General features: G+C 33.5%; 4 protein-coding genes and 1 non-coding gene across 5 annotated transcripts; all 5 read left to right on the plus strand.

Moving 5' to 3' along the window:
• Positions 1-8121: 8121 nt before the first annotated feature.
• Positions 8122-8228, plus strand: LOC131173704 (small nucleolar RNA R71). The gene has a single exon (XR_009144017.1). It is a non-coding gene; the product is annotated as a small nucleolar RNA R71 (small nucleolar RNA).
• A 3840-nt stretch (positions 8229-12068) lies between these two features.
• LOC110649130 (receptor-like protein EIX1) lies at positions 12069-14397 on the plus strand. Its single transcript, XM_058135022.1, has 2 exons — positions 12069-13870; positions 14090-14397. The coding sequence occupies exon 1, from the start codon at positions 12078-12080 to the stop codon at positions 13419-13421; it is 1344 nt and encodes a 447-aa protein (XP_057991005.1). The 5' UTR covers positions 12069-12077; the 3' UTR covers positions 13422-13870; positions 14090-14397.
• Positions 14398-17182: 2785 nt separating this feature from the next.
• On the plus strand, positions 17183-17866 carry LOC131172682 (receptor-like protein EIX2). The gene has a single exon (XM_058134189.1). The coding sequence runs from the start codon at positions 17183-17185 to the stop codon at positions 17864-17866; it is 684 nt and encodes a 227-aa protein (XP_057990172.1).
• Positions 17867-20395: 2529 nt separating this feature from the next.
• LOC110667857 (receptor-like protein EIX1) lies at positions 20396-23781 on the plus strand. The gene is made up of 2 exons (XM_021828820.2): positions 20396-23233; positions 23444-23781. The coding sequence occupies exon 1, from the start codon at positions 20437-20439 to the stop codon at positions 21889-21891; it is 1455 nt and encodes a 484-aa protein (XP_021684512.2). The 5' UTR covers positions 20396-20436; the 3' UTR covers positions 21892-23233; positions 23444-23781.
• LOC110667835 (receptor-like protein EIX2) lies at positions 22024-23232 on the plus strand. The gene has a single exon (XM_058134190.1). The coding sequence runs from the start codon at positions 22024-22026 to the stop codon at positions 23230-23232; it is 1209 nt and encodes a 402-aa protein (XP_057990173.1).
• Positions 23782-27393: the final 3612 nt, after the last annotated feature.

Consider the following 27393-nt stretch of genomic DNA (forward strand, 5'->3'; position numbering starts at 1 on the left):
TGCCAATAATATAAATCATTAGTTAAAATGACTTTGAGCAAGAAATTCAATTTATCAAATCACAACTGGACATTTAAAGTAATTCCAGCAATCATGGAAATAAAGATTAATTCCAACAAAATCAATTATGCATAAATCCCATTTGAAATCGAAATTCTTTACTATTTAAAAACCATTCTTTATCGCACTAATTGTGCAAGACTAATCCAAAAGGGCCATCTTCGGGGTGATTCTAACTCCCTATGGTCGGGGAGGTCAAACCGGATTCTAACTCCCTATGGTTCGGGAGGTCAAATCATCGTGCACAGTACACACCACAATAATGAAACTTCCGAAAGGGCCATAACAAATAAGAACTTAGATCTAACCTCTAATAAGAGGAGAATCTAAGCCTGTGCACGTACCATGGTAATCAAAACAAAGCTAACTCCATTGTCTCCTCAACAAATGAGAGAGACGGGTAATAACCTAGTCAAGCATCTATAGTGAGATACAAAAAAATATCATCAATCTCTTTGATCTTTTTGTGAGCATAAATCACAACACAATTCGATTCAAAGTCAATTCCAATATCCAATAATTTTTATGCTCATCACAATTCAAAACAAAATTTGTATTTTTCAATGCAAATTGCCCCATCACAATTCAAAACATATTCTATCACAATTTTTCAAAATATAACTTATTCAATCCGCAACAATGATTAATACTTGTTGAAATACCATTTTACAAAGCTAAATTCATATATACTATGACATTTTCAATAATCATTGAATTAAATCCAATACTTGATAAACATAATACATAAGGAAAATACGTCATTTAGTCATATGAAATTTTCAGAACAAAATCAATTAAAAACTAGTTGTGTACAAACCTCTGAAGAGTTGCCTCTTGGCCTTGACTCAGTGGGTCTTTTCCCTTTTCAGTGTCTTTTCTAACTGAAACACACAATTTAAAGTATTTCAGTACTCATTTAAATTGTTTCAAATAATAAGGTTCAATAATTAAATTTTATTAATACTATTCCTTTCATTAGTCAACCTATAATGTTGACCTTTAATGCACACTAGGTGAATTAGTTTTAATGTCACTAATATGTTCCATTTTTTATTCCTCACATGTTGATATATGTTGCCAATTTCATTTTAAAGCTTATTGCATTTTATTGTAAGTATTCAGATTTCATGGCCAATGTTTACTGTCAATTGGACCAAGCTATAGTGTAAATTTAACAGATTTCTCTTCATTAAATTGTTTCTCATTGTGTCTTGTTTAATTTCCTTTTTGAATCATATCATTTGGATTTGTATAACTCAAGTTATGGTCAATTGACCATAACTAGGTTAATTCTGAATTTTGGTTCCCTTACTAGGCAGTTTTAGTATTACACTTTGCCAATTTTATTTGAGTAGGTTGCTGCCATATTTAGGTCTATTACTCTTCATAGGATATGTTACCCTATGTCTTATGGTTACTAATAATTTTTTATTGTAATTTTTTAAGTCTTGTAGAGTTACTTATGGTCAAGTTATTGGACTGGACTCAATGGTCTTGTAGTGACAGGATGTTCAACTAGGGCAATAGTTTTGACCCAATATTTGAGCTTCTTACATTCATAAGGTGAGGGAGAGGTCTAAAACAAAGTTGAAGGTCTATTTCTTAGCTTTCCAGAATGGTATGGCTCATTTTGTTTGAAGACTTCTAGTGGGAGCTATACTTAAAAAACTTTGCTGGAGTTAATGGTCATTTGAACCATTTCCAGATTTGGTATGCCAATTTAATCAAGTTAATTGACCTAGTTCCCTAAGTTTCTGGGTTTTGGTCAAAATACCATTATTGTAGGCCTATGTCTTAGTGAAAATTTGTCACTGGTTTCAGGTCATTTGGAGTTATATGGACCAAGTTATGGTCATTTTACTATTGCTGGTCAACTTGCACTTATATTGCAAAGTTTAGGTCATTTTTAGGTCAAAGTCAATTCGGCCAGTTTTTGTAACCCAAATTGTGCAAACATTTTGACTTGGTTTTGGTCATTTTTGGGCTTTGGTGTCTTCATAAGAGTTGTAGCTCTATGTCTAAGCTTTCCATGGTATAAATTTCAGTTCATTTGAACCTGTTTTGAGTGAGTTATGGCCAAAATACTGATTACTGTTCATATGGTCAAAATTCTGGGTTTTCATGTCATGCAATTTCGGATTCGGTCATTCTTTTAGGTCACTTCTAGGAAGAATTTGAGCAACACTTCTACATGAAAGTTGGCCTATTTTATGTCTAGTTTTGCCTTCAATTGGCCTCATACCAATTGGGGTCACACAAATTCACTTATAACCTAAAATGCATACTGCCCTTACTAACCATACTTTGCATTGAAAATTGGCACTTCTAATGGACATCATGTACTTTGCAATTTGGTCAATTGTCCAACCACAACCCAATTGATCAATATCTAGCAACACTCAATTGATCAAAATCAATGTCCATTAATAATTCAATTCAAGTAAATATCTATCACACCCAATTAAATAAATATCCAACCACAATTTTAACTCTCCAAACCTAATTCAACTAATCAAAATTAACAATATACATACCATTGCTCATTAATCAATATTAAATATACATGAAAATAAGGCCTTCCTGAGCACATCAAGGATGCTCAAATTGGCACATATGCTTCAACTTCCATAGTGACTTCATAACCTTACTTCAAATATACAATTCAAACATACACATGCTGATTAAACTCTTATACATTTAAGCACTTTAATCAACACCTAAAATCACCATTTACATGAAGAAAAAATTCATACTCCCATGGACATGAGGGCTGCCAAATTGAAGACCTGTCAACACTCAACAATTTCTTCAAATTCTTTCATATTCCTACTCACCATAACCTCAATTACAAGTTTAATGAAGCAAGTAAGGAAAATAAGCACTTACCTCTTTTGTAGCTCATCAAAAACTTCACCAAAACCTTTCTTTCTTGCTCCCTATCTCTTCCCCAAGCTGTATGGACCAACTTTAGTGAAGGATAATGGAAGAAAATTGGCTTGGATCATGGAGAGAGAAAGCTTGGCCATGGATGGCCATGGATGAATTTGAATATGAAATGGAATTAGGCCAAATGAAAATGTGAGGAAGAAGAAGGTCAAAGTGGAGAAATCTATCCACTTTGGGGTTTATATAGGTCCATTAAATAATACTTAGTGGAGCTCTAATGATAACTAAAAGATTAATTAATCCAAGATTCTTGAAATTGCAATTATGCCCTCAATCTTTCACTATTTTTATTATATATCCAATTTCTTATTTTCATGGCATTTTTAAAATTTAATACCACTTATTTCTTATGAACATTTAGGTCAAAAGTCCACTCTAGGTGTCAAATGACTAAAATGCCCCTCTTTGAGTTGTATTTTCGATTTTTCAGTAACACCGATTTTTATTTATTTCTTGATTTTTTGTTTTTCTTTGTACTAATTTATTAATTTTTCTTTGACATTTCTAATGTCAATTATACTTCAATAAGTCTTTAATTATGTCTCGAAACTTAATTTCAAGGGTTCCCCACAGTCCTGGGGTCGGCTATTGCCTGCACCGTAACTTTCCCGTGCGGTCACTCATCGCTACGATGTTGGCTCGTTTAACTTAGTTTCATTTTCTCTCTTTTATTTTTTCTTAATTTTTCTTGTATTTTCTTTTTATTTATTTCATCATTTTATGCCTGTTTATTATCACAGAAGTGTTGTCCCAGACATTCCGACTTTCCGGTGCAGACATTAGCCGTTGAAACCTTAGGACGTACGGACTACGAAAATGAGGACGTTACAACTCTTCCCCTTTAAAAAGGAATTTCGTCCTCAAAATTCATCAGATTTAAACAGCTGAGCTTATTGTTATCTCATAATTCTATTCACTTTCCCATTAATGTTTTCTTTTGCCTTTATTATTTCTACTCATGAAAGTCTATTATTCATTAGTTCTCTGATTTCTCATACTGGAATCCTTACCGGTCCTTCAGTCTCTTTTACCAATTCCAACTCTGTTAAATTACCCTTTGTCTAGGTATTCTGCATTTATCTCATACAAGACCTTATACCTTGGTATCTTCATGCTTATTTAATAAATATCACTATACACAAACTCCATCAATGGAAGGTATCTATTCTTGCTTCCAGAGGGAATAGCACTACAACTTCTAAATATATTTTCAAATACCTAAATCATTCTTTTCTGACAAAAATAGCAAAATAATTATAAGACTCTATATCAATGTGTAGATAACTTTACCCAACTCAGTTCAACGTACTGGTGTTCTGTACTTTTTCCCTTACAGTGTTTCATAGGGTGCCATTTGTATGCTAGCTTGACACTTATTATTGTATACAAATTCTGTTAGTGGGAGAAATCTATCCCATCTCCCCTCGGATTCAATGACACAAGTTCTCAGTATATTCTCGAGGGCTTATTACATATTATAGGTTATTATTATCATTTCATTTCATTGTTTACAGAAACTCAATGAGTTTCAGAATTTACCTGAATTACTTGTTTCGACTGTCCATCCGTCTGAGGATGATAAGTTGTACTAATATCTCTAAACTTATAGCAATTACTATGGTACAGGTAGTTCACATTAATGTAACCGAGTCACTGACTCCAGCTGCCTTACAAGTGTAGTCTTTCGATAGGCTAGTTCTGAAATTTTAAATTTCTGACTAAAATTTTCACATTTATTTCCCGTAATAGTACTCTATTCGGGTGTAACTATATCAATTTATAGATTACTTGCAAATATTCTTATTTTATTGTACCACGAGGAAGCACGTAGCTCTACACAATAATCCCATATCGGTACTGTAATCTGCAGCTTACAATACAAACATCGAGAATATTACATAGTCACTACGTTATAACCTCATGGACTAGGTTTTCTAACATCTTATCTTTCTCGAATCCACTAATATCCTAAAGGACTAGTCACTAATGCATCAAAATTTATTCCCATGTAAAGGAATAACAACAAAACATATAATTCTAACACTAACATACAATGCATTGACAAGAGTAAACTCCATGTGCTTGTCATATGCGTCACTGGTTTGGCCTACTTATCATGTATAAGTGCCTATCATGTTTGTTATATGGCATGAGACTCACCATTCCATCTTATTTATATCTCATATAAATACCTTGGGAACAAACATGATTACAATCTTTCTGAATAAGTCATGTCCTTATTGTGAAGTATCCTCGATTGTGAACCAATTTATAATACTTTGTGCTAGAAATACTGTCACTCATATTCTTAACAACTTAAGAATAGAATTTCTAACAAAATATCAATGGACCTTTTCTATTACACATAAATACATTATGTAAATGGAAAAGTGAAATTGCCTTTTATTAATAAAATATGTACAAGATACATACTAAATGATATGCTCTATGGCATACTACTAACAATTATATCTTCAATGAGATCCGAGAAAATTGCCTTCATGCACCTTTGAAAAGTGACTAGAGCATTACATAGCCCAAATGGCATTCTTCTATAGGCGAAGGTTCCATATGGGCAAGTAAAAGTGGTTTTCTCTTGATCTTTTGGATGGATAGGGATTTGGAAAAACCTCAAATATCCATCTAAATAGAAAAAATGAGAATGCCTAGCCAGTCTTTCTAACATTTGATCAATGAAGGGAAGTGGAAAATTATCTTTTCTGGTGGCATTATTCAATTTTCTATAATCTATGCACATTTGCCAACTAGACACTATTCTGGTGGGAATTAATTCATTATTCTCATTTTTAACCACTGTTATTCCACCTTTTTTAGGGACCACATGCACTAGACTCACCCATGTATTGTCTGAGATAGGATATATTATTCCTGCATCAAGCAACTTTAGAATTTCCTTCTTAACCACTTCTTTCATATTTGGGTTCAACCTCCTCTGATGTTCAGTAGATGGTTTGCAATTTTCCTCCAAGATAATTCTATGCATACAAAAATTTGGACTTATTCCCTTAATGTCATCTATTGTGTATCCCAAAACCTTCCTATATTGCCTCAATACTCTTAACAACTTGTTAACCTCTAAAGTGCTCAAATTTGCATTAACAATTACTAGATAAGTTTCATTGGGGCTAAGAAATTCATACATGAGCTGAGAAGGAAGATGTTTAAGTTCTACCTTAGGTGCATCTTCTTCCATGAATGATGATTGCTTAAATTCAACCTTTTTCTCCTGTGTAAGTTAAAAAACCAATGTTGAGGTAAATGGTGGACTGTTCTCAAAGTGTTGAGCGAATGCAGCCACACTAGGATTATCATGATCTATGCTTCCTCTATGAACTAAGCAATTTTCAAGTGGATTTTTCGGATATCTCTTTCTGAAATGCTCCTCAACAAGCTCATCAATGATATCAATTCTTAAACAATAATCAACTTCAAAATGATGTTTCTTCATGGTATTATTAATATTGAAAACCAATTGATATTCACTAACTTTAAGAGTCAATTTTCCACCTTTGACATTAATTAATGCTCTTGCTGTAGCTAAAAAAGGCCTCCCAAGAATAATTGGAAAATTAGCATCTTCTTCCATTTCCAAAATGACAAAATCAACTGGTATGTAGAACTTTCCAACCTTCAAAGGCACATTCTCTAAAATCCCTTCTAGATACTTAATTAATCTATCAGCTAGCTGAAGAGAAATGTGGGTTGGCTTAAGATCTCCCATTTTGAGTTTTTCATATATGGAGAGGGGCATAAGGCTGACACTAGCTCCTAAATCACATAAAACTTTTGTAGAACATGATTCCCCAATGTGGCATGGAATTGAAAAACTCTCTAGATCCTGGAGCTTTGGAGGGAGCCTCCTTTGAAGAATTGCACTACACTCTTCTGTCAGGGCTACAATCTTATGATCTTCAAGTCTCCTCTTGTTTGATAGTATTTCTTTCAAGAATTTTGCATAAGAGGGCATTTGTGAAAGAGTATCAATGAAAGGCACATTTATGTACAGTTTCTTTAAGACCTCCAAAAACTTCCCAAATTGCTTATCAAGTTTGGCTTTCTGAAATCTTTATGGAAAAGGAAGTTGTGGTTTGTAAGGCTCTAGAGATACATACTTCTCTTCTTTCTCTTCAACTTCCTCATTTCTCTTTCTTGAACTTTCTTCTTTTTCTTTCTCTTGTTTTTCACTTTCATCAACTTCTTTCTCATTTTCTCTCTTTTCACCCTTTTCACTTTTTTCATTATTTACCACCTTCCCACTTCTTAGTGTGATAGCTTGACAATGTTCTCTTGGGTTTTTTGACTAACTTGGAAGCTTTCCCATAGACTTGGTACCTGAAGAGGATGCTTACTGTGTAATTTGGTTCTCTAACATTCTATTATGTGTCTGTAGCTGTTCTAACCTTGCTTTCATCTCTCTCATCTCTTCATCATGCTTAGTTTGATTGGCAAGAATTTGTTGCAATAGTGCTTATGTGGTAGAACCTTGCTCTTGCTATCTTGGTTGAGGCACAGGATGTGTATTCCTTTGCTAAAATCCAGGCAACTGTTACCTATTCTACTGATGTGGATTTCCTTGTTGTTGTGGTTGAAAATTCTGATTTAGTCCTTGGTTTTGCTGATTTCCCCATGAAAAATTGGGATGATTCCTCCAAGCTGGGTTATATGTTTGAGAATAGGGGTTGACCATTTGCTTATTTCCTTAATTACCAATATATACAGCATGCTCTCCATAATTTTCTCCACTGCTCATTGTCCCTTCTGCATAAGCAACTTGTTGAGAAATTCCCGAGGATGATGAGGTAACCAGCATGCTTAAATCTTCCATTTTCTTTGCCAAGACATTCGTAAGTGCATCAAATTTGGCATTGATCATATTGAACGAATCAAGATCATACATTCCAGCAACTTGTTTCTTTTGTGTTGGAGCTGGCCCTCTTAGACTACTCCAAAGATGAGTGTTCTTTGCAATTTTCTCTAATAACTCATAGGCTTCATCTTCATGCTTCTTAATGAACTCTCCACCTGTTTGAGCATCAATAATCCCTCTAATAGCAAGAGTGACATTTGTATAAAAATTCTGATTTATCATCCATTTTGGAATGATGTAGACATTGTCTCTCCAACTCCTTCCATCTCATCCATGACTCATAGAGAGTCTCATCTTCTCTTGGTCTAAAAGCTGTCATTTGATTCCTTAATTCTTATGTTTTTCCAAGTGGAAAGTATTGTGCAAGAAATGCATCAGTGAGCTGCTCCCAATTTGTAATTGAATTGTGCGGTAGAGAATGAAGCCAATCCAATGCCTTATCTTTCAAAGAGAATGGAAACAATTTCAGCCTTGCTGCTTCATCTGATACTTCAGGTTGCTTTTGTAAATCACAGATCATAGCAAATTTCTTAAGATGGGTATGTGGATTTTCTTAAGGATGACCCCCAAATTGAGAATTCTAAATCATTTAAAGTACTCCAAAATCCATCTTGTAATTGTTTGCATCTATCCTTGGTCTTGCAATGCTTTCTCTCTAATCATCAAAATGAGGGAATGCATGATCCATCATACTTCCCCTAAACACATTAGCATTGACAACTTCTTCCCTTCAAGCTTCATTTTCATTATTTCTATTATTTCCAGCATTACCACCACCGATTCTAACTCTTTCTTCAGCCATTTCTGGTTCAATTTCAGCTGCTCTCAAAGCTTCTTTTCTTCTTCTAGTCTTTTTCTTGTTAGCTCAACAAAACTTCTCAATTTCAGGATTGAACAATAGAGATGTGTCACTTGTGCTTTTGGCTCTTCTCATAAAAGATCAAAAAGTACCTAAAAAGAACAAACAAACACAAAATGAAAAGATAATAAAACTAAAAATTATAAACAACTAAAATAGTCAAGAATTCAATCTTAAACAAACAACTCCCCGGCAACGGCACCAAAAACTTGATGTGGCCCAACCGCAAGTGCACGGGTCGCACAAGTAGTATAGATAAGATATCATTTCCTTGAAGAGTTGTGTTAATGATTGAATTTTTAATATCAAATTGACTAATTTTAGCTAATTTTAAACTAAAAAGTAATTAAAGGAAAAGATTAGGAATTAAGGGGTATAATAGCAAATTCAACTGAGAAATAACCTAAATGGAAAATTTAACTAAAATCGTAGGAAATAAACTTAATGAATGAAATAAGACAAGAATTAAAGTATCAATCGATTAAAATTAACTAACAATCAACAATAATAATAAAGTGATTCCGGAGTTTAGGAGTTCATATTCAAGCTATTTTGGGATTTTAAATTAGTTATCCAAACACATAGAAATTATGAGTTTTAAGGAGATTAATTCTTAAATCCTTTGAATACTCTTTCGAGTGAGACAAAGAGTGTCTTAATTAACTCAATCCTATTTTCGTGGAGTTGAAATTAACTAAAACCCATTAGATTTCTTAATCAATCTATTAATCCTCTTAATCCTTGGTCTATTTCTAGATCTAAATTATTTAAGTTCAATTTCTTAATTATCTATCTCAAGGTTTTCTCCTTTCGATGCTTCAACCAAGGATTATGAACAATACTTAATGAGATCCTACACTAAGCATGTCATTAGGCACACAAGAAATGGATGAAACCTCATAAAAACCATAAAATATGGATTACCCAACTAAAATCCACAAAATATCTTAAATATTACATACCCAAACTCCAGAATCTTAGAAAAACTACTCATTATCCATATTTAATACAAAGGATTCTAAGCAAAAAGGGAAATAAATCATGAAAATAAACTAAGAACTAAGAAACCCAGTAAAAGAAATGTAGAAAATAGTGAAGAAAAGAAGAAGTTTCCAAATCTGGGCAAGGAATAGAAGAATGTCGGTTGCTGCTTCCTTTTCCTTCATTTTCTGTGTCTTCCCCCTTACTTCTCTTCTACCAAATGAGGTAAAAAGTTTCTATTTATATTCTCTAACAAAAGCCCTAAAATGGTGTGTGTGAGGTAACAATTCATGTGGGAGAATCTCCTTTCCAGCTCATTTATGAAGATGTGCACAGGTTGTGCAAGATCTTGTGCAAATCTGACAATTTCCAGAGGCTTCCCGTGAGTTTGCATAAGCTGTACAGGTTGCCTGTGCAAGTTCTTGCATACTTTGAAGAATTTTGTGAAAGTACACAACCAAGCTACACAGGTTATGTAGCAAATTGTGCAAGTTTCGGCCAGTTGGGACATTTTTCCATGAAGCTGCATAAGGAGTTGCACAAGTTATGCAGCTGGTTGTGCAAGTTTCGGCCATTTGGAAATTCCTTCTGTGAAAGTGCACAAGAGAAGGCGTGAAAGTGCACAAGTTGTGCGGCACGTTGTGCAAATTTTGGCAGGTGTAAGATTTCTTCCGCAAAGCCACATAAGGGGCCTACGTAAGCTGTGCAGCATGTTGTGCACTTTTTGGCAGGTTCACAATTTCTTCTGATTCCTGTGCAAAAATTGCACAACTTGTGTGCAGATTTCGGTGATTTCACATTCTTCAATTTCCAAGCTTCATTTTAGCACTTTTGGATCTGGAAATCACTCCTTACTTGCACAATTACTTTTTAATCCCTCAAAAATATCATTTTATCTAAACAAAAGCAAAAATTATAAATTAGTCCAGAAATTGACAATTATGAAAAATTAACTAAATGACTAATAAAATTAATTAAAAATGACTAACAAATCAATAAAATGACACAATGTAATAGCCCAATCCATCTCCAGTCAGTATTGTCCGCTTTGGCCTGTGGGCCTCACGGATTTGTCCCTTGGGAGGTTTCATTCCCAAAAGCGCGCTGACCAGGTGAGGAAGGCTCCCACATATATGGCCTAAATATTTCCTTCCCGTTTTCAATGTGGGACACGAATCTACCCCAGTGCGTAGCTGGTTGAACAAGCACGTCCCAACCCCATCCCTGGGTCGTGACAAGCCCACCAGTTTTCGCCTGGTGCATCCTCGCACCACACACCGTACTAGAGGGAGTCCAGCTCTGATACCACAATGTAACAGCCCAATCCATCTCCAGTCAGTATTGTCCGTTTTGGCCATAAGCCTCACGGTTTTGTCCCAAAGGTGGAATGGAGAACTTCCCAGGAGGTCACCCATCCTAGGATTTCTCTCAAGCGAGCACGCTTAAATTTAACCTAAATGACTATAAAAAATGCATATATCAACTTCTCATGCTCAAAGATGGTTTTCACATTTCTTTGGATCGTTTCTCTTCATGGGTACCTGAAGAAGATTGCTGCAAATGGAAAGGTGTTGGTTGCAACAATGAAACAGGCCATGTCATAACTCTTGATCTCCACAGCCCAGATCCTTCAGAGCTCTTGCAAGGTGAGTTGAGGGATTCTTTGGTTCACTTGCCATATCTAAGATACCTAGACTTGAGCCACAATGATTTCTGCCAAACTCAAATTCCTGAGTTCATTGGTTCACTTTCTAATTTAAAATATCTCAACTTGCCTCGTGCCAATTTTAGAGGGAACATTCCCTACCATCTTGGAAACTTGTCTAGTTTGCAGACTCTTGACTTGAGTAATAATCAGTCTTCTCTTTAGGGCCAGCAGCCTTGACTGGCTTTCGGGTCTCTCTTCATTGAAAGTCCTTGATCTGAGTACTGTATATCTTAGCGATGTAGTTAACTGGCTAGACGCAGTCAATGGTACCTTCTTTGGTAGAGCTGCGTTTATTCTCTTGTCAACTTCATAACCTTCCACAATCTTTGCCATCTTTGAATTTTTCTTGTCTGGAAGTCCTTGACCTTTCATACAATGGCTTTTATCATTCTTTGATTCCGAATTGGTTGGTTGAGGTTAGTCATACTCTTCGTGTTCTTAATTTCAGAACCTGCTGGTTGCAACATTCCATTCCCCATGCCATTGTGAATTTTACATCTCTTGCTGTGCTTGATTTGTCATACAACAGTCTCACCGGTTCTTTTCCACAGTATTTTGGGAACCTGACGTCTCTTTATGTGCTTGATTTCTCACACAATAATCTCATGGATTCTATTCCACATGATTTTGGGAACATGACATCTCTTGTTGTGCTTGATCTCTCATTCAATGATCTTGAAGGTCCATTACCAGCGACCCTAGGTCACCACTTCAAACATTCACCCTTACGAGAACTCTATCTTTCCGACAATTTTCTTACACAATTGTCTTTAGAAAAAATCCTTCCACAACTTTCAGAATTAGTTGTGCTCGATGTTGCTGGGAATTATTTGAATGGTGTGATCACTGAAGCCCATTTACAGAATTTCACTAGATTGAAGGTACTTGACTTGTCATTAAATGAGTTGATTTTAAACGCGAGCTCAAACTGGATTCCCAATTTTCAACTTGAGTCCATAAATTTGGGAAATTGCCAAATGGGCCCACGATTTCCCCAATGGCCCCAAAACCAAAACAGAATTTTGAAACTTGATATGTCTAATGCAAGTATATCAGGCACAGTACCTGATTGGTTTTGGTATATTTCTTCATCGATGGAGCATTTGTTTCTTCATTACAACCAGCTTAGAGGGGAATTGCCTAATTTATCATCAAAAGTGACTTTGTTGACACTGGTTATAAGTGGAAATGAATTTGAGGGTCATCTGCCTCAGTTCCCCTCAACAATAGAAACACTAAATTTATTCAACAATCAATTTTCAGGAAGCCTTCCAGATTGTCGGACATATGGGCAAATTTTGGTTTATCTTAGTTTAGCATACAACCAATTGTCTGGTAAAATCCCTGAGTCAATTGGCCATCTAATTAATCTTAAATGGTTGTTTTTGAATTATAATAGCTTGTCTGGAGAGATACCTCAATCCTTGCAGAGCTGCACAAGTTTGGTTGTCCTGGCTCTTGGGAAAAATGCACTATCTGGGAGCATACCGACATGGCTGGGGGAAAGTTTCAAGAATCTGCAGGGGATTTCGTTGCATCACAATGCTTTCGAAGGAAATACACCAGTGCAGCTTTGCCAATTGAGACACTTAAATTACCTGGACTTCTCTTTCAATTTATTATCAGGACCAATTCCACTTTGCATACATAATTTTCTTCAAATGGTTGGCAAAGAAGGTGAACATTCTGTTCATTCACTCGATGCTTCTTATACAAAGGATGAACTAAAAAGCCAGATGTGGATATGGTCATCAGTTAAATATGGTCCTTTATTTAAGACGATGGATCTTTCACATAATATGCTGAGTGGGGAGATCCCAAGAGAAGTTACATCCCTAATTGGATTGACGCATCTGAATCTTTCCTATAATTATCTGAAGGGGAGCTATTCCTTGCTATATTGGGGCCATGAAATTGTTGTATTATCTAGATTTATCAAACAACCAGCTTTCTGGCACTATTCCTCCCAGCGTTTCTAATCTTACTGATCTTAAAGAATTGAGTTTGTCATATAACAATTTGTCTGGGAAAGTTCCCTCACCCAATAATTTTAGTGCATATGCATTCATCGGAAATCATAAATTGTGCGGTCCTCCACTTGCAAAGAATTGCTCTGCAAATGAATCACTGGAAAAAACAGAATGCAGCAGTGACAGGAAATCAGAAGGCCAAAATGATTGAATTCAAGAAAAGGAAGATAGGTATGGATTTGACCCTTTCAAGGAGAAGCCTTCATTCTATATCAGTGTGGCTAGTGGATTTTTTACAGGGTTTCGGGGATTTTGGGCTACTTTAGTCTTCAACGAGTCATGGAGGCATGTCCAATTCCGTTTCTTGGGCAACATGGATGACAAAATTTATGTGTGTGTGGTAGTTACCGCGGCTAGGCTGCGAAGGAAATTTCAGAGGGAACAAGTTGTTGAGTAAGGTCAGTACAATTCTTTCATATGTTTGCTTTATTTTTGATACTTAACATTGTTGTAGATCCTTATTCTTTACTTTTGAATTAGTTTATTCCATGTTGCTAGTCACACTTCTCCTCTCTAAAAAGGTCTCGGGCACCAAAGTTCTTCCCCTACCCCCATATATCTATCAAAAACAATATAGTTTATAAATTGAATTTGTTATTTGGAACTTATTCTGGCAGAGTTCAAACTGGTAGAAATTGTGTGGTTAAAATGGACTTGAAGATATATGTTTCCTATGACTGCAATCAGTTGGCTGAGAAATATTTCAATGGAAGAAATGCTAGGGGAACTTTGCCAAATAATATAAGCTTGAGCTACCTTGTTACTGTTCTGTTAGCTACTTATGTTTAATTGTTCTGTTTCATACTCTCCGTTGGTTGGTTTGTAAAACAAACACTTCTTATTATGTTGTTTTGTTTGCTCTATTCATAGTCTATTTACAGCAGGATTGTACTTGTGTTAATTAAGTTGGGTAAATGAATTTATAATAACTATAAACCATCAAAGTTATCAACTTTGTATTATATATATCTTATTAAAATTTATATTAAATAATAATTATTCCATTATATACTAGACCTGTCACAGACATGTATGTGTGTATGTTCTATATATTAAAAAAAAAAAATTTTTTTTCAGATATGGAAAGAAAATTAATTATTATAATTAATAAATTCATTTAGATGACAACGGTAGTTTTAAATTAGATTTGCAAAGCGAAAGCGATTCCAGCAATAAAGCTATTGTTTGCAACACCCTTGTAGCCAAGGCCCACTTTTGCAAAGACATTGTGGAAAGTCCATACATTTTGTTTATTTCATGGAAAAATATTTATATTTTTTAGTGTTTAAAACATTTAAATTAATAAAAAAATATTTTTCTGATTAAAGAAAAAAATTAAATATTTTTAAAGAAAATAATTTTTTTTAGAAGTGAAAGTTTATTTTTATTTCTTTTATAATGTGAAAACACTTATACATATATAAAATAAATAAATACCATTAATTTAACATTGCAATTAAGCTAATATTTTTATAAAAAATATATTTTAGAAAATATTAATTATATGTAAATTATTTTCTATGAAACAAACAGAACCTTAGTCTTTCAAATATGTAACTAAAAATTTTAATTTTATTTTATTTTTTGATATAAAAATTCATTTTACTGATTTGTTCTATTTTTTAGTTTTCATGACTTAAAATAAATTTTATAATATTATTTTTTAATATAAATTTTGTATTAAGTAAAAATTTTGAACCGTTAAAATAATAAACTTTGTATTGTAATTATTTTCTATATTCATTTTATTAGTTTATCAAATAAAGGGATTCCAAAATGATACATCAACATTTATCAGTCCTCAGATAATGAACCTCGAAAATTCTACAATGCATTGAGAGCACATAAAAATGTCTCCATGAAATAAGAGGATAAACTCACAGATTTAAAAAAAAAAAATTGTATCAACATAAATAAATAAATAATAAAAAAAATTATATTATTATTAATGCTATCAACTACATATCAACTAAAAATTATTTATTAATTTATTACACATATGATCATACCATTTTGTTTTGATAAAATTTATTATTGAAAATTCATAGTAAAATTTTAAAAGTTAATAAACTTTTAAAAACATAGCATGCCTTTTTATCACAAATAATTTTAAATTTTATAAAAAAAGAGTTCAATAATTAAATTTATAAGAGGTTATATATATATATATATCATTTAAGATATTATTGAAAAAAATTAATTTAAAATTTTTATTTTATTATTTTAATTATTAAAATTATTAAATTTAATTTTAAATTATTTTTAATATTCACTAACCAACAATATTTAAAAAAGTGCTTTTTCTCGACCACCGTTCTGTGATACTGATAAATAGACCCTAAATGGACTTTTACAAAAAATTTTAAATTAATTTTTTTCAATAATATCTTAAATGATATATATATATATATATATATATATATATATATATATATATATATATATATATATATATATATATATATATATATATATATATATATATTTATTTATTTATTTATTTATTTATTTTAAAAGTAGTTTTTGCCCTCAATCTTCCAAATACGTAATTCAACATATCAATGCAAGATAAAACTGTCTTTTTCAGTATAAATTGATATGCATTCCTAATGAAGACATAACAGTCTTGAAATTTAACTTTAACCCTGGAAAACGTTTGTTTTTAGAAAATTATTTATTACAATTATGCTCTTGGGTGGGCTCATCCGTAAGAAAGAAATTAATTATATGATGACTTGCAGGGTGATGGCGATAGTGTTATAGACTTTATTTGGGTCATGTGTAATACAAGTCCATCTCCCGTCAACCACGCTTCACTATTACAAGTCTTTTTTTATTCTTCATGATAAATTGTTGAAGTGTTTTTTTCCTAGTGGAAACAAGTGCTTCGAAAATTTGTGTCTAATAAGATTTGGAAGAGATCAATTCCCATTACTTTGCCATAATTTCTTCATATATATATATTTTTTCGTCATTGATTTGTCATTTTTTGTAAACTACCCTACATAGAATAACTAATATAGCATATAATTTTTCTGAGTTGGGTCATTTGTAATAATATAATTCTATCTTCCGTCAACCACGTTTCACTATTACAAGTCTTTTATTCTTCGTCGTAAATTGTTGAATTTTTTCTATAGTTGTAAGAAGTGCTCTGAAAATTTGCGGACTCAAGACTCTTGACATTACGTAAATTCATCTTACATTATGTGTTGATTGTTTTTCACTCATAATAGTCTGTATGTGTATATATATACTGAAAATGTTAATTTTGAAATATTAGCGATTAAAATGCTTATTGGGCAACCACTAGAGATTTTGTTTTATAATACAAGTGGGTGCTGTGTGATACCAAGCTCTAAGATAAGTTCTTGACTGATTAAATGAAAGAAAATTGCATAAACAAGTATGGTTTGAATAATATAATTAATTAAGAATGTGATTCTATAGATAATACATACGTACGGATATATTATCACAACATACGAGAATAAAACTTAATTAAAATTAGTGTACTATATATTTTTTTTTAATTTTCTTTTTCAAAATAGACAACAAAAAACGAGGAAGAATTAATCATTGGCTAGAAACTTTTTTAAATAAGTTCATAGGCTCAGAACTTGTGGGACAATTTTAATTTCTCATTTAATTTTGCTCAAAATGTTCAAGAAGTTTTTTCTATATATACAAATGATCAACTAAAAAGCCGAATGTGGAAGTCACGAGTTAATTATTGCTTGGACAAGTTTATGGATCTTTCACATAACATGCTACGTGGGGAGATCCCAAAAGAAGTTACAACCCTAATTGGATTGACGTATCTGAATCTTTCCAACAATTATTTGACAGGAGCTATTCCTTGTGACATTGGAGCCGTGAAATCCTTAAATTATCTAGATTTATCAAGCAACCAGCTTTTTGGCACCATTCCTCCCGGCATATCTGATGTAACTCATCTTGAAGGATTGAATTTGTCATATAACAATTTGACTGGGAAAGTTCCCTTGCCCAATAATTTTAGTGCATATGCATTCATCGGAAATCATAACTTGTGCGGTCCTCCGCTTGCAAAGAATTGCTCTGCAAATGAATCACTGGAAAAAACAGAATGCAGCAGTGACAGGAAATCAAAAGGCCAAAATGATGGAATTCAAGAAAAGGAACATACGCATGGATTCAAGCCTTTCAAGGAGAAGCCATCATTCTACATCAGCGTGGCTAGTGGATTTTTCACAGGGTTTTGGGGATTTTGGGCTACTTTAGTCCTCAACGAGTCACGCGGGAATGCCTACTTCCGTCTCTTGGGCAACATGGGTGACAGAATTTATGTGTTTGTGGTAGTGACCACAGCTAGGCTGCGAAGGAAATTTCAGGGGGAACAAGCTGTGGAGTGAGTTCAGTACAATTCTTTCTAAAGTTTGCTATATCTTTGACACTTAACGTTGTAGTAGATCCTTATTCTTTATTTTTGAAGCAGTTTATTCCATGGCCATATAGTTAATAAATTTAATTTCTTATTTGGAGCTTATTCTGGCAGAGTTCAAAAGGGAATTGAAGATATATGTTTCCTATGACTGGAAATATTTCATTGGAAGAAATGACAGTGGAATTAGAGCTTGCTTCAATCATGGGGATCATGTAAATATGCCAAATAACATCAGCTTCAGCTGCCTCCTTTTTTTATTTGCTCAGCTTGAGTTATCTTGTTACGATTCAGTTAGCTACTTATGTTTTACTTTAATAATTGCTATGTTTCGTAATCTATAGTTTTTTGGTTAAAAATTTGCGTGGCTGTGTTACGGAGAGCTCGTTGCTATCACGAAAGTTTTTTTTTTTAAAAAAAAAAAAAAAACAAAAACAAAATAATTAACAGAAAGTAAGAAAATAATTTTGAATAAAAATATAAATAATCAGATAATTTACTTAAAATAGTTTTCTATTTATACTAGTATTAATTGTAAAAAAAAACTCTAAAATTTATTAATTTTTGTAATTAAATTTTAAAATTTAAATAATCATCAATTTAATTGATTTCTAAAATCCACCTAAGCATCGGTTTTATTGATGTCTTAGCTTGTTGACTGTTATTGACGATGGTGTTCATTATTACAACAATTTGCATACTCACCTAATTATATGTGAACATTCTTCATGATCCTTTGGGATCTTACATTGAATGTAAAGTGTGCGTGTATTTGAGTTATAAAGAAACGACGATTTTCTCAAAATTGTAATGGTTTTGAAGTGCGATCCATTTCTATTCCTGACCCAAGTGTACACTTGTCTTTGCCTCATGAAAAAAAAAAAAAAAAAAAACAAGCCTTGTTGCTGTTCTGGAGTGACTGGTGTGGTTAGGGCCTCAGTTGAGGCACCATGTGGGGTGTGCCCATGGGCTGATCCTTTGAGATCCTACATCGGATATGGAATATGCATATTTGAGTTATATAAAAATAAGAATCCCCTCAAAATTATCATAGTTTTGAGGTGCGGTTCATTTCTGTCCCTGATCCGAGTGTACCGTGCGTCTTTTGGGAGAAAAAAAAAATCTTCCATATTGGGAGCCACAACTGTTGAGGGTCTGTTCACGGATAAGGGACAGCCACATGTAAAAAGACAAAAAAGAAACTCTTAAATAAAGCTACTAAGCATGCAATGGAGGATAAATCTGTAAATGTGAATCCTCCAAATCAATTATAGATTTCTTGTTCAAGGATTATTGGCTATCAAAAAATTATTGAAGACTTTATATTTCATAAAAAAATTAAATTTTAATTTTTTTATAGAATTCAAGATAAAATATAAAAAATATATATTCATTTATTTACTTGTCAATAATAAAAAATAAGTAAAAAAATCACATCTACAGACAAATGAACACTGGATTTTCATTGGAGAATTAATTAATATTTTAGAATCCTCTTAATTACCACTTAAAAAGTTAAATTGATTAAAATCACTGCGAATTAAAAATCCATCATTGTGTATGCATTCCAAAATAGACATCAATTCCTTAATAAATTTTAGAAAATTCTACGGTGCACTTAAGAGTATATAAATTTAGTAATTCCTCATTCACATAAAAATTAATTTTTCGTAAAATAAAAAGGATGAATATCATTTCTATATAAAAAAGGAAATATATACACTAAATGCACTAGATAATCTTTCATAAAATCTCAAGTCAATGCCGTACTTCATTTTAGCACACATTACGGTTCCAAGCAATCCCTATGATGACATTTTTATTCACAATCATACCGTGGAAATTTCTCTGCAATGGCAATTTTTTCCTTTAGAATCTTGTTATAAAGCTCCAAGCATTTCTACATCTAAGAACAGACCATTAAATTAATTCATACCTTATCATAAACAAATAGTAAGTATTAAAATCCATTTTAAGTCAACACGTACCCCTATCCACAAACCATTCTCTCTTTCATTTGAAGTCACTTGTTAGCTTCCACCATTCTAGTGCAACTTTTGATCATCTCAGTTTAATTAGATTGTTACTAAAAAAAATAAAATATTATACCCAAGTCACTGCTCTTAAAAAATTTTTTGAATTTTTTTAATCATTGGTCCTTATTTTAAGTTTTGTTATCAATATTCAATGGAAGGAGTTAAATATGCAAACAATTTTTAAGGACGAATTCTTACTCTTTCAAGGGTTTTTAATATGAAGATTTCTACTGATTATGATAATATGGAAGTGGCTGCTTGGAGCCTAAACTTTAGTAAAATAATATCAATATTTATTTTCGTAAATTTCGCTGCAAAAATGATAGCGAATTTTGGAGTCAAGTCTTCGCATACCCTTCTAATAATATATGTGTGGCATAAATTTATTAGAGAAATTATCCTACACAAGACCTATCTAATTATATATGTATGTGGCATTTTTTCATTTTGGAGTCACAATTAATTAAAACTTGGCTAGAGTTTTTCTTCATCACTTGTGTCCATCATGACAAGTTTATTTTCTGAACTTGTTCTATTTCTCTTTTGCATCGGGTTGTCCTTCACAGTGACCAGTGAATCCAGTTCAGGCGTCCAAGCATTGAATGTCCACTGCAGAGAAAGCGAGCAGAAAGCACTTCTCATGCTCAAAGATGGATTTCACACTTCTTTGGATCGTTTCTCTTCATGGGTACCTGAAGAAGATTGCTGCAAGTGGAAAGGTGTTGGTTGCAACAACGAAACAGGCAATGTCATCTCTCTTGATCTCCACAGCCCAGATTCTACTGATCTCTTGCAAGGTGAGTTGAGAGATTCTTTGCTTCACTTGCCATATCTAAGTCATCTAGACTTGAGCCACAATGATTTCTACCAAACTGTAATTCCTGAGTTCATTGGTTCACTTCCAAATTTAAAATATCTGAACTTGTCTCATTCCAATTTTAGAGGGACTATTCCCCATCATCTTGGAAACTTGTCTAGTTTGCAGACTCTTGACTTGAGCAATAATCAATCTTCTCTTAGGGCCAGCAGGCTTGATTGGCTTTCGGGTCTCTCTTCACTGAAAGTCCTCGATCTGAGTAGTGTATATCTTTTCGATGTAGTTAACTGGCTAGACGCAGTCAATATGCTACCTTCTTTGGTAGAGCTGCGTTTAGTCTCTTGTCAACTTCGTAACCTTCCACAATCTTTGCCATCTTTGAATTTTTCTTCTCTGGAAGTCCTTGACCTCTCCTACAATGGCTTTTATCATTCTTTGATTCCGAACTGGTTGGTTGAGGTTAGCCATAGTCTTCGTCTTCTTAATCTCACAACCTGCTGGTTGCAGGGCTCCATTCCCCATACCATTGTGAATTTTACATCTCTAGTTGTACTTGATTTCTCATACAACAATATCACCGGTTCTATTCCTCATGGTTTTGGGAACATGACATCTCTTGCTGTTCTGGATCTCTCATTCAATGATCTTGAAGGTTCATTACCAGCAACCTTAGGTCTGATTCAGGAATCGCACCACTTCAAATATTCACCCTTGCGAGAAATCCGTCTTTCCAACAATCTTTTGTTGAATGGGTCTTTAGAAAGAATCCTTCCTCAACTTTCAGAATTATTTGTCCTGGATGTTGCTGGGAATGATTTGGATGGTGTGATCACTGAAGCTCATTTACAGGATTTCAGTAGATTGCGGGTACTTGACTTGTCATTCAATTGGTTAATTTTTAATCTGAGCTCAAACTGGATTCCTGATTTTCAACTTGAGTACATAAATTTGGAAAATTGCAAAATGGGCCCACGATTTCCCCAGTGGCTCCAAAACCAAAAGAAAATTTTGAAACTTGATATGTCTAGGGCAGGAATATCAGACACTGTACCTGATTGGTTTTGGGATATTTCTCCATCGATGGAGGAATTGGATCTTTCTTTCAACCAGCTTAGAGGGGAATTACCTAATTTATCATCATGAACAAGCTGGTTGAGAGTGATTTTAAGAGGAAATGAATTCGGGGGTCATCTGCCTCAATTCCCCCCAACAATAGAAGTGATAGATTTAAAGGACAATCAATTTTCAGGACCAATTTCTCCCATATGTGATATGATGAATGAAAGTAATGCATTACGTATTCTCAATTTGCCTGGGAATTATCTATCAGGAAGCCTTCTAGATTGTTGGATACATGGGCAAAATTTGATTTATCTTAATTTAAGAAGCAACCAATTGTCTGGTCAAATCCCTAAGTCAATTGGCCATCTAATTAACCTCAACTGGTTATTTTTGGATTATAATAACTTGTCTGGTGAGATACCTCAATCCTTCCAGAATTGCACAAGTTTGATTTTTCTGGATCTTGGGAACAACTCACTATCTGGGAGCATACCGACATGGTTGGGGGAAAGTTTAGAGAATCTGCGGGGGATTTCGTTACATCATAATGCTTTCAAAGGAAATATACCATTGCAGCTTTGCCAATTGAGAGACCTATCTTTCTTGGACTTCTCTTTCAATTCACTATCAGGGCCTATTCCACTATGCATCAATAATTTTTTTCCAATGGCTGAGAAAGAAGCTGAAATTGTTCAAGAAGCTTTTTCTATATATCGGTATGATCGCCTAAAAAGCCGCATGTGGAAATTAGGAATTAATTATTTCTTGGACAAGTCTATGGATCTTTCACATAACATGCTAAGTGGGGAGATCCCAAGAGAAGTTACAACCTTAATTGGATTGACGCATCTAAATCTTTCCAACAATTATCTGAAGGGAGCTATTCCTTGCGATATTGGAGTCATGAAATCCTTAAATTCTCTAGATTTATCAAGCAACCAGCTTTCTGGCACCATTCCTTCCGGCATTTCTGATGTAACTTATCTTGAAGAGTTGAATTTGTCATATAACAATTTGTCTGGGAAAGTTCCCTCACCCAATAATTTTAGTGCACATGCATTTATCGGAAATCATAATTTATGCGGTCCTCCACTTACAAAGAATTGCTCTGCAAATGAGTCACTGGAAAAAACAGAATGCAACAGTGACAGGAAATCAGAAGGCCAAAATGATGGAATTCAAGAAAAGGAACATAGGCATGGATTTGACCCTTTCAAGGAGAAGCCTTCGTTCTACATCAGTGTGGCTATTGGATTTTTTACGGGGTTTTGGGGATTTTGGGCTACTTTAGTCTTCTGTAAATCATGGAGGCATGCCTACTTCTGTTTCTTGGGCAACATGGGTGACAAAATTTGTGTGTGCGTTGTAGTTACCACGGCTAGGCTGCGAAGGAAATTTCAGAGGGATCAAGTTGTTGAGTGAGGTCAGTACAATTCTTTCTTATGTTTGCTTTATTTTTTATGCTTAACATTGTAGTAGATCCTTATTCTTTACTTTTGAAGCCGTTTATTCCACGTTGCTAGTCACACTTCTCCTCTCTAAAAAGGTCTTGTGCACCGCAAGTTCTTCTCCCATCTATCAAAAACAATATAGTTGATAAATTGAATTTCTTATTTGGAACTTATTCTGGCAGAGTTCAAACTCCTAGAAATTGTGTGCTTAAAAGGGACTTGAAGATATATGTTTCCCATGACTGCAATCAGTTGGCTGAGAAATATATATATTTCAGTGGAAGAAATGCTAGTGGAATAAAAGCTTGCTTCAATCATGTAACTTTGCCAGATGATATCAGCTTCAGCTTCCTTGTTACCATTCAGTTAGCTACTTATGTGCTACTTGTTAAATTGTTCTGTTTCACACTCTCTGTTACGGACAGATCTTATTCTGGTGTTTTGTTTGCTCTATTTATAGTCTATTTAAAGCAGGCTTGTACTTGTGCTAAATTGGGTAAATGAATTATTTTTCTGGTTATTCATTCTTAATGCCAAATCTAATTCATAAAAAAAATCTAATCAGCAATAAAGCTACAAGCTTTAGTCTTCATGTATCGAATTTTCATTGAACAAAAAATATAATGAGCTCCTTCTTTTTTTTTTTTCAATGAGCTCCTTATTCAATGGCTGCTAATTAAATGTACATTTCCAAAATTTTCATTGGAGAATTAGTTAAATTCACTAAATTACCATTTAAAAAGTTAAGTTGATTCAAATCACTACTAATTAAAATTACATCCTTCATTTTGTATGTGCATCCAAAATGAGCCATCTACCATTTATTAGTCATCTGATAATGAACCTCAAGCCAATACCATTTGGTATAAGCAGCAAGTTACTGTATGATTTGCAACAGCCTCTTTTATACCTTATAAATATATAATATTTCCATGAGAGAATGAACTATGCGAGGATAAAATGGAAATACAAAAATTCTTAACCATCTCAAACCACAAATTTGGTGGTTTGAAAAGCTGTGTGATAAAATGATGGTTAGGAAATTATCATTTTACAACTCAAAACCATCATTTTTAGGAATAATCTACCCAAACATGTAGAGTAACCAGATCATACAATATAAAACCATCACATACCAGGATCCAAACATAGTATTAGTCTTCCAAATACATAGCCAAAAAGAATTCATTTTATTTAATTGTTCTATATTAATTTTCGTGACTTAAATATAGATACCAACATCCCCGGTATACCGAATTTGTTCTGTGCATTAAAGCTACCCTAGAAATCTCTTTCCCTAATTGAAAAATGTTAGTCTTGCTTTATCAACCTAAAGATTAAGCATAAAATTAATTTGGGGCTTACATTTAACAAAGTAAAGTTCAATTTTAGCCTTTTAATTTTTTTTGTTTTTTGGGTATTCAATCAGGTTGTGTAGTTCATCCGTTAATAAATATCTTGCCAGTTTTTCAAATGAAGTATTAGCTCACGTATTGCAGTAGAGGTAATTTTTCTATTGCTGTAGGAGACTACTTGTGACAATGATTATGGCAAAGAAATAGGGGAGCACACTTAAAATATTTAGGAGAATGTTGATAGAAACAATGAGAATGTTGTCTAATTTCTGCAATTGAAGAGGCTGTAGAGGCGGCTGGTTAAAATTACCTAAGAAGATTCAAATTCCACACTCCAGAAATATTACACATGAATCACACAAATTGTTTAGAGCCATATATTAAAAAGAAATAGTAGAGCACATTTAAAATATTTAAGTAGAATGTTGATAGAAACAGTGAGAATGTTGTCTACTTTCTGAAATTGAAGATGCTGTAGAGGCGGCTGGTTAATTACCTAAAAAGATTCAAATAATTTAAAATAATGTTAAGCAAGATCAGAACAGTAAAAAGGAAGTCATAGCTTTCTCATTATGGGGTAGGTTCCCAGAAAGTTAATCTGGAAGGAAAAGTATCCTAAACCAGAGTATATATATATAGACAGAGAGACAGAGCTTTACTAATAACCTGAAAACATTTTCCATTTGTGAATATATTTTCTTTTTGAATCATAGAACTTTGTTGGAGGGCATTGTTGTCTTGTAAGGATCATGAGAAATTTAGTTTCTCAATTTCTAATCATTCTCTTTTGTGTTGGCTTCTGGCCCACGATAACCAATGAATGCAGTTCAAGTGTTGCAGCATGGAATGTCCGCTGCAGAGAGAGCGAGCAGAAAGCACTTCTAACCCTCAAAGATGGTTTTCACAGTCCTTTGAATCGTTTTCTTCATGGGTGTTGTCCCAAAATAGTCCAAGAGGGGGGTGAATTGGACTTTAACAATTTTTTGGCCCTTGTTTGTAGCCTAATGAAAAATTGTGGCTTTGTTCAACCAGGTGCTTTTTAATATATAATGACAGTGATATGTATTTCAATGAAGTGTCCTTAAGTTGCAAGTCAAACTTTAATCAATATTTATAGCTATCAAAACATGCATCACAAAACATTCAACTAATTTTTCATCATACTTATAAATCTTCACATATACCAACTCAATATATTCAATCAACATTCAAGGTCATGCATAAAAATTAAATTGCACAAAAGTAAAGAGGTTAAGGTTAGAGAGATCAAACACAATGATTTTTATAGTGGTTCGGCTTAACTAGCCTACATCCATTCTCTCAAAGAACCCTCTTTGAGTCTTCTCTCCACTATTTGCTCTTTTAAAGGCAAGAGATCAAAAGCCCTTTACACTTTTTCAACACCAAGCTTTTACCAAGGCAGCTTGAACCTTTGACAAGTGCTATCTCAAGCACTCGCACTCTCAAGCTTCAATAGGTGCTTGTACAACCTCTCTTAAATGCAACTTAATGTTTTTACACTCACTCTTGCTCAATACAAATCAAACTATAAAGAAGAGATGAGTTGATTTGCCAATGGTAGCTCAAAGACTTTAAAGCTCTTGAATGAAAGCAATAAATGAAAAATCAAAGTTGGAGTTCAAATGTAAGCTTTCATCAAAAATAAAATGAAGTAAAGAAGGTGTATTTATAGTCCCAAATCATTTTAGACCGTTTGAAACCTTTTTGGAACGTTATACACACTGCTCAAGACAAAATGACCGTTATTTTGTCCTGTTGTGCGAAGTTGAGCAACTTTGATCATTTAGTAAACTAATGAAATTTTGGCAACAGCAGTAAACTAGTTAGTAAACTAATGTTTTAGCAAACACATTAGCAAACTAATATTTTAGCAAAGCAGTTAGCAAACTAAGTCAACAGCTGCATGTCTCAACTTGTAATATTAAAGAAAATAATTTGGACCTTAAAAGAAAAATAAGTTCCAATAGCAGTATCCAAGGTCATTAATCAGAAATAAAGTTTCATTTTTGAGCTCCATTCAACTAAACTCTCATCTATTCTTTTCACATAAGACCTAAGGCTCAATTTCTAACTCTATGTCTTTCATACCTTTACCTTGAGTCTTGGCTTACATAATCTTGTCCTTTCTCATCTTGGATTTGTCTTGAGATGCCTTTGAGTATTCTTCCTCTTTAGATGGAACTTCAAAAATTCTTTAGGAATAAGAAAAGGAATCTACACATCACTTTAAAGTTGGGTTAGATAGATTCTGTTTGAGTTTTGTTATCATTAAAATCAATGCTCATTTTGAGCCACACGGGGTCAACAATCTCCCCCTTTTTGATGATGAAAAAACTTAATTGAATCATCAATCAAGAAACAATAAAAATGAGTGTAAGATTATGTATATCCAAGCAAGTTAGTATGCAGAAAAAATGCTCCCCCTAAATATATGCACATAACTTCCAAGACATTTATCAGCTATACAAAAACTCCCCCTGAGTTTATGCTATAAGGCATGTTCACAAGATATTCACAATGTTCTAAAAAAAATATGCACATAAACATGCTTCCATTTGTCAAAGTATAAACACATATCCATCCTATCTCATATCCATCCTATCAAAGTATAAACACAAGTATAAACACATATCCATCCTATTCTCCCCCTTTTTGTCATCATCCAAAAAGGAAACAGGAGAAAATAATCCAAAAAGAATCAAGTTAGCCCAAACTTAAACGCAGTAAGGTAAACAGTAGCAAACTAAAAAGCAGTC

This window comes from Hevea brasiliensis, chromosome 14, assembly GCF_030052815.1.
Source record: "Hevea brasiliensis isolate MT/VB/25A 57/8 chromosome 14, ASM3005281v1, whole genome shotgun sequence".
In the NCBI taxonomy this organism is placed as follows: Eukaryota; Viridiplantae; Streptophyta; class Magnoliopsida; order Malpighiales; family Euphorbiaceae; genus Hevea; species Hevea brasiliensis.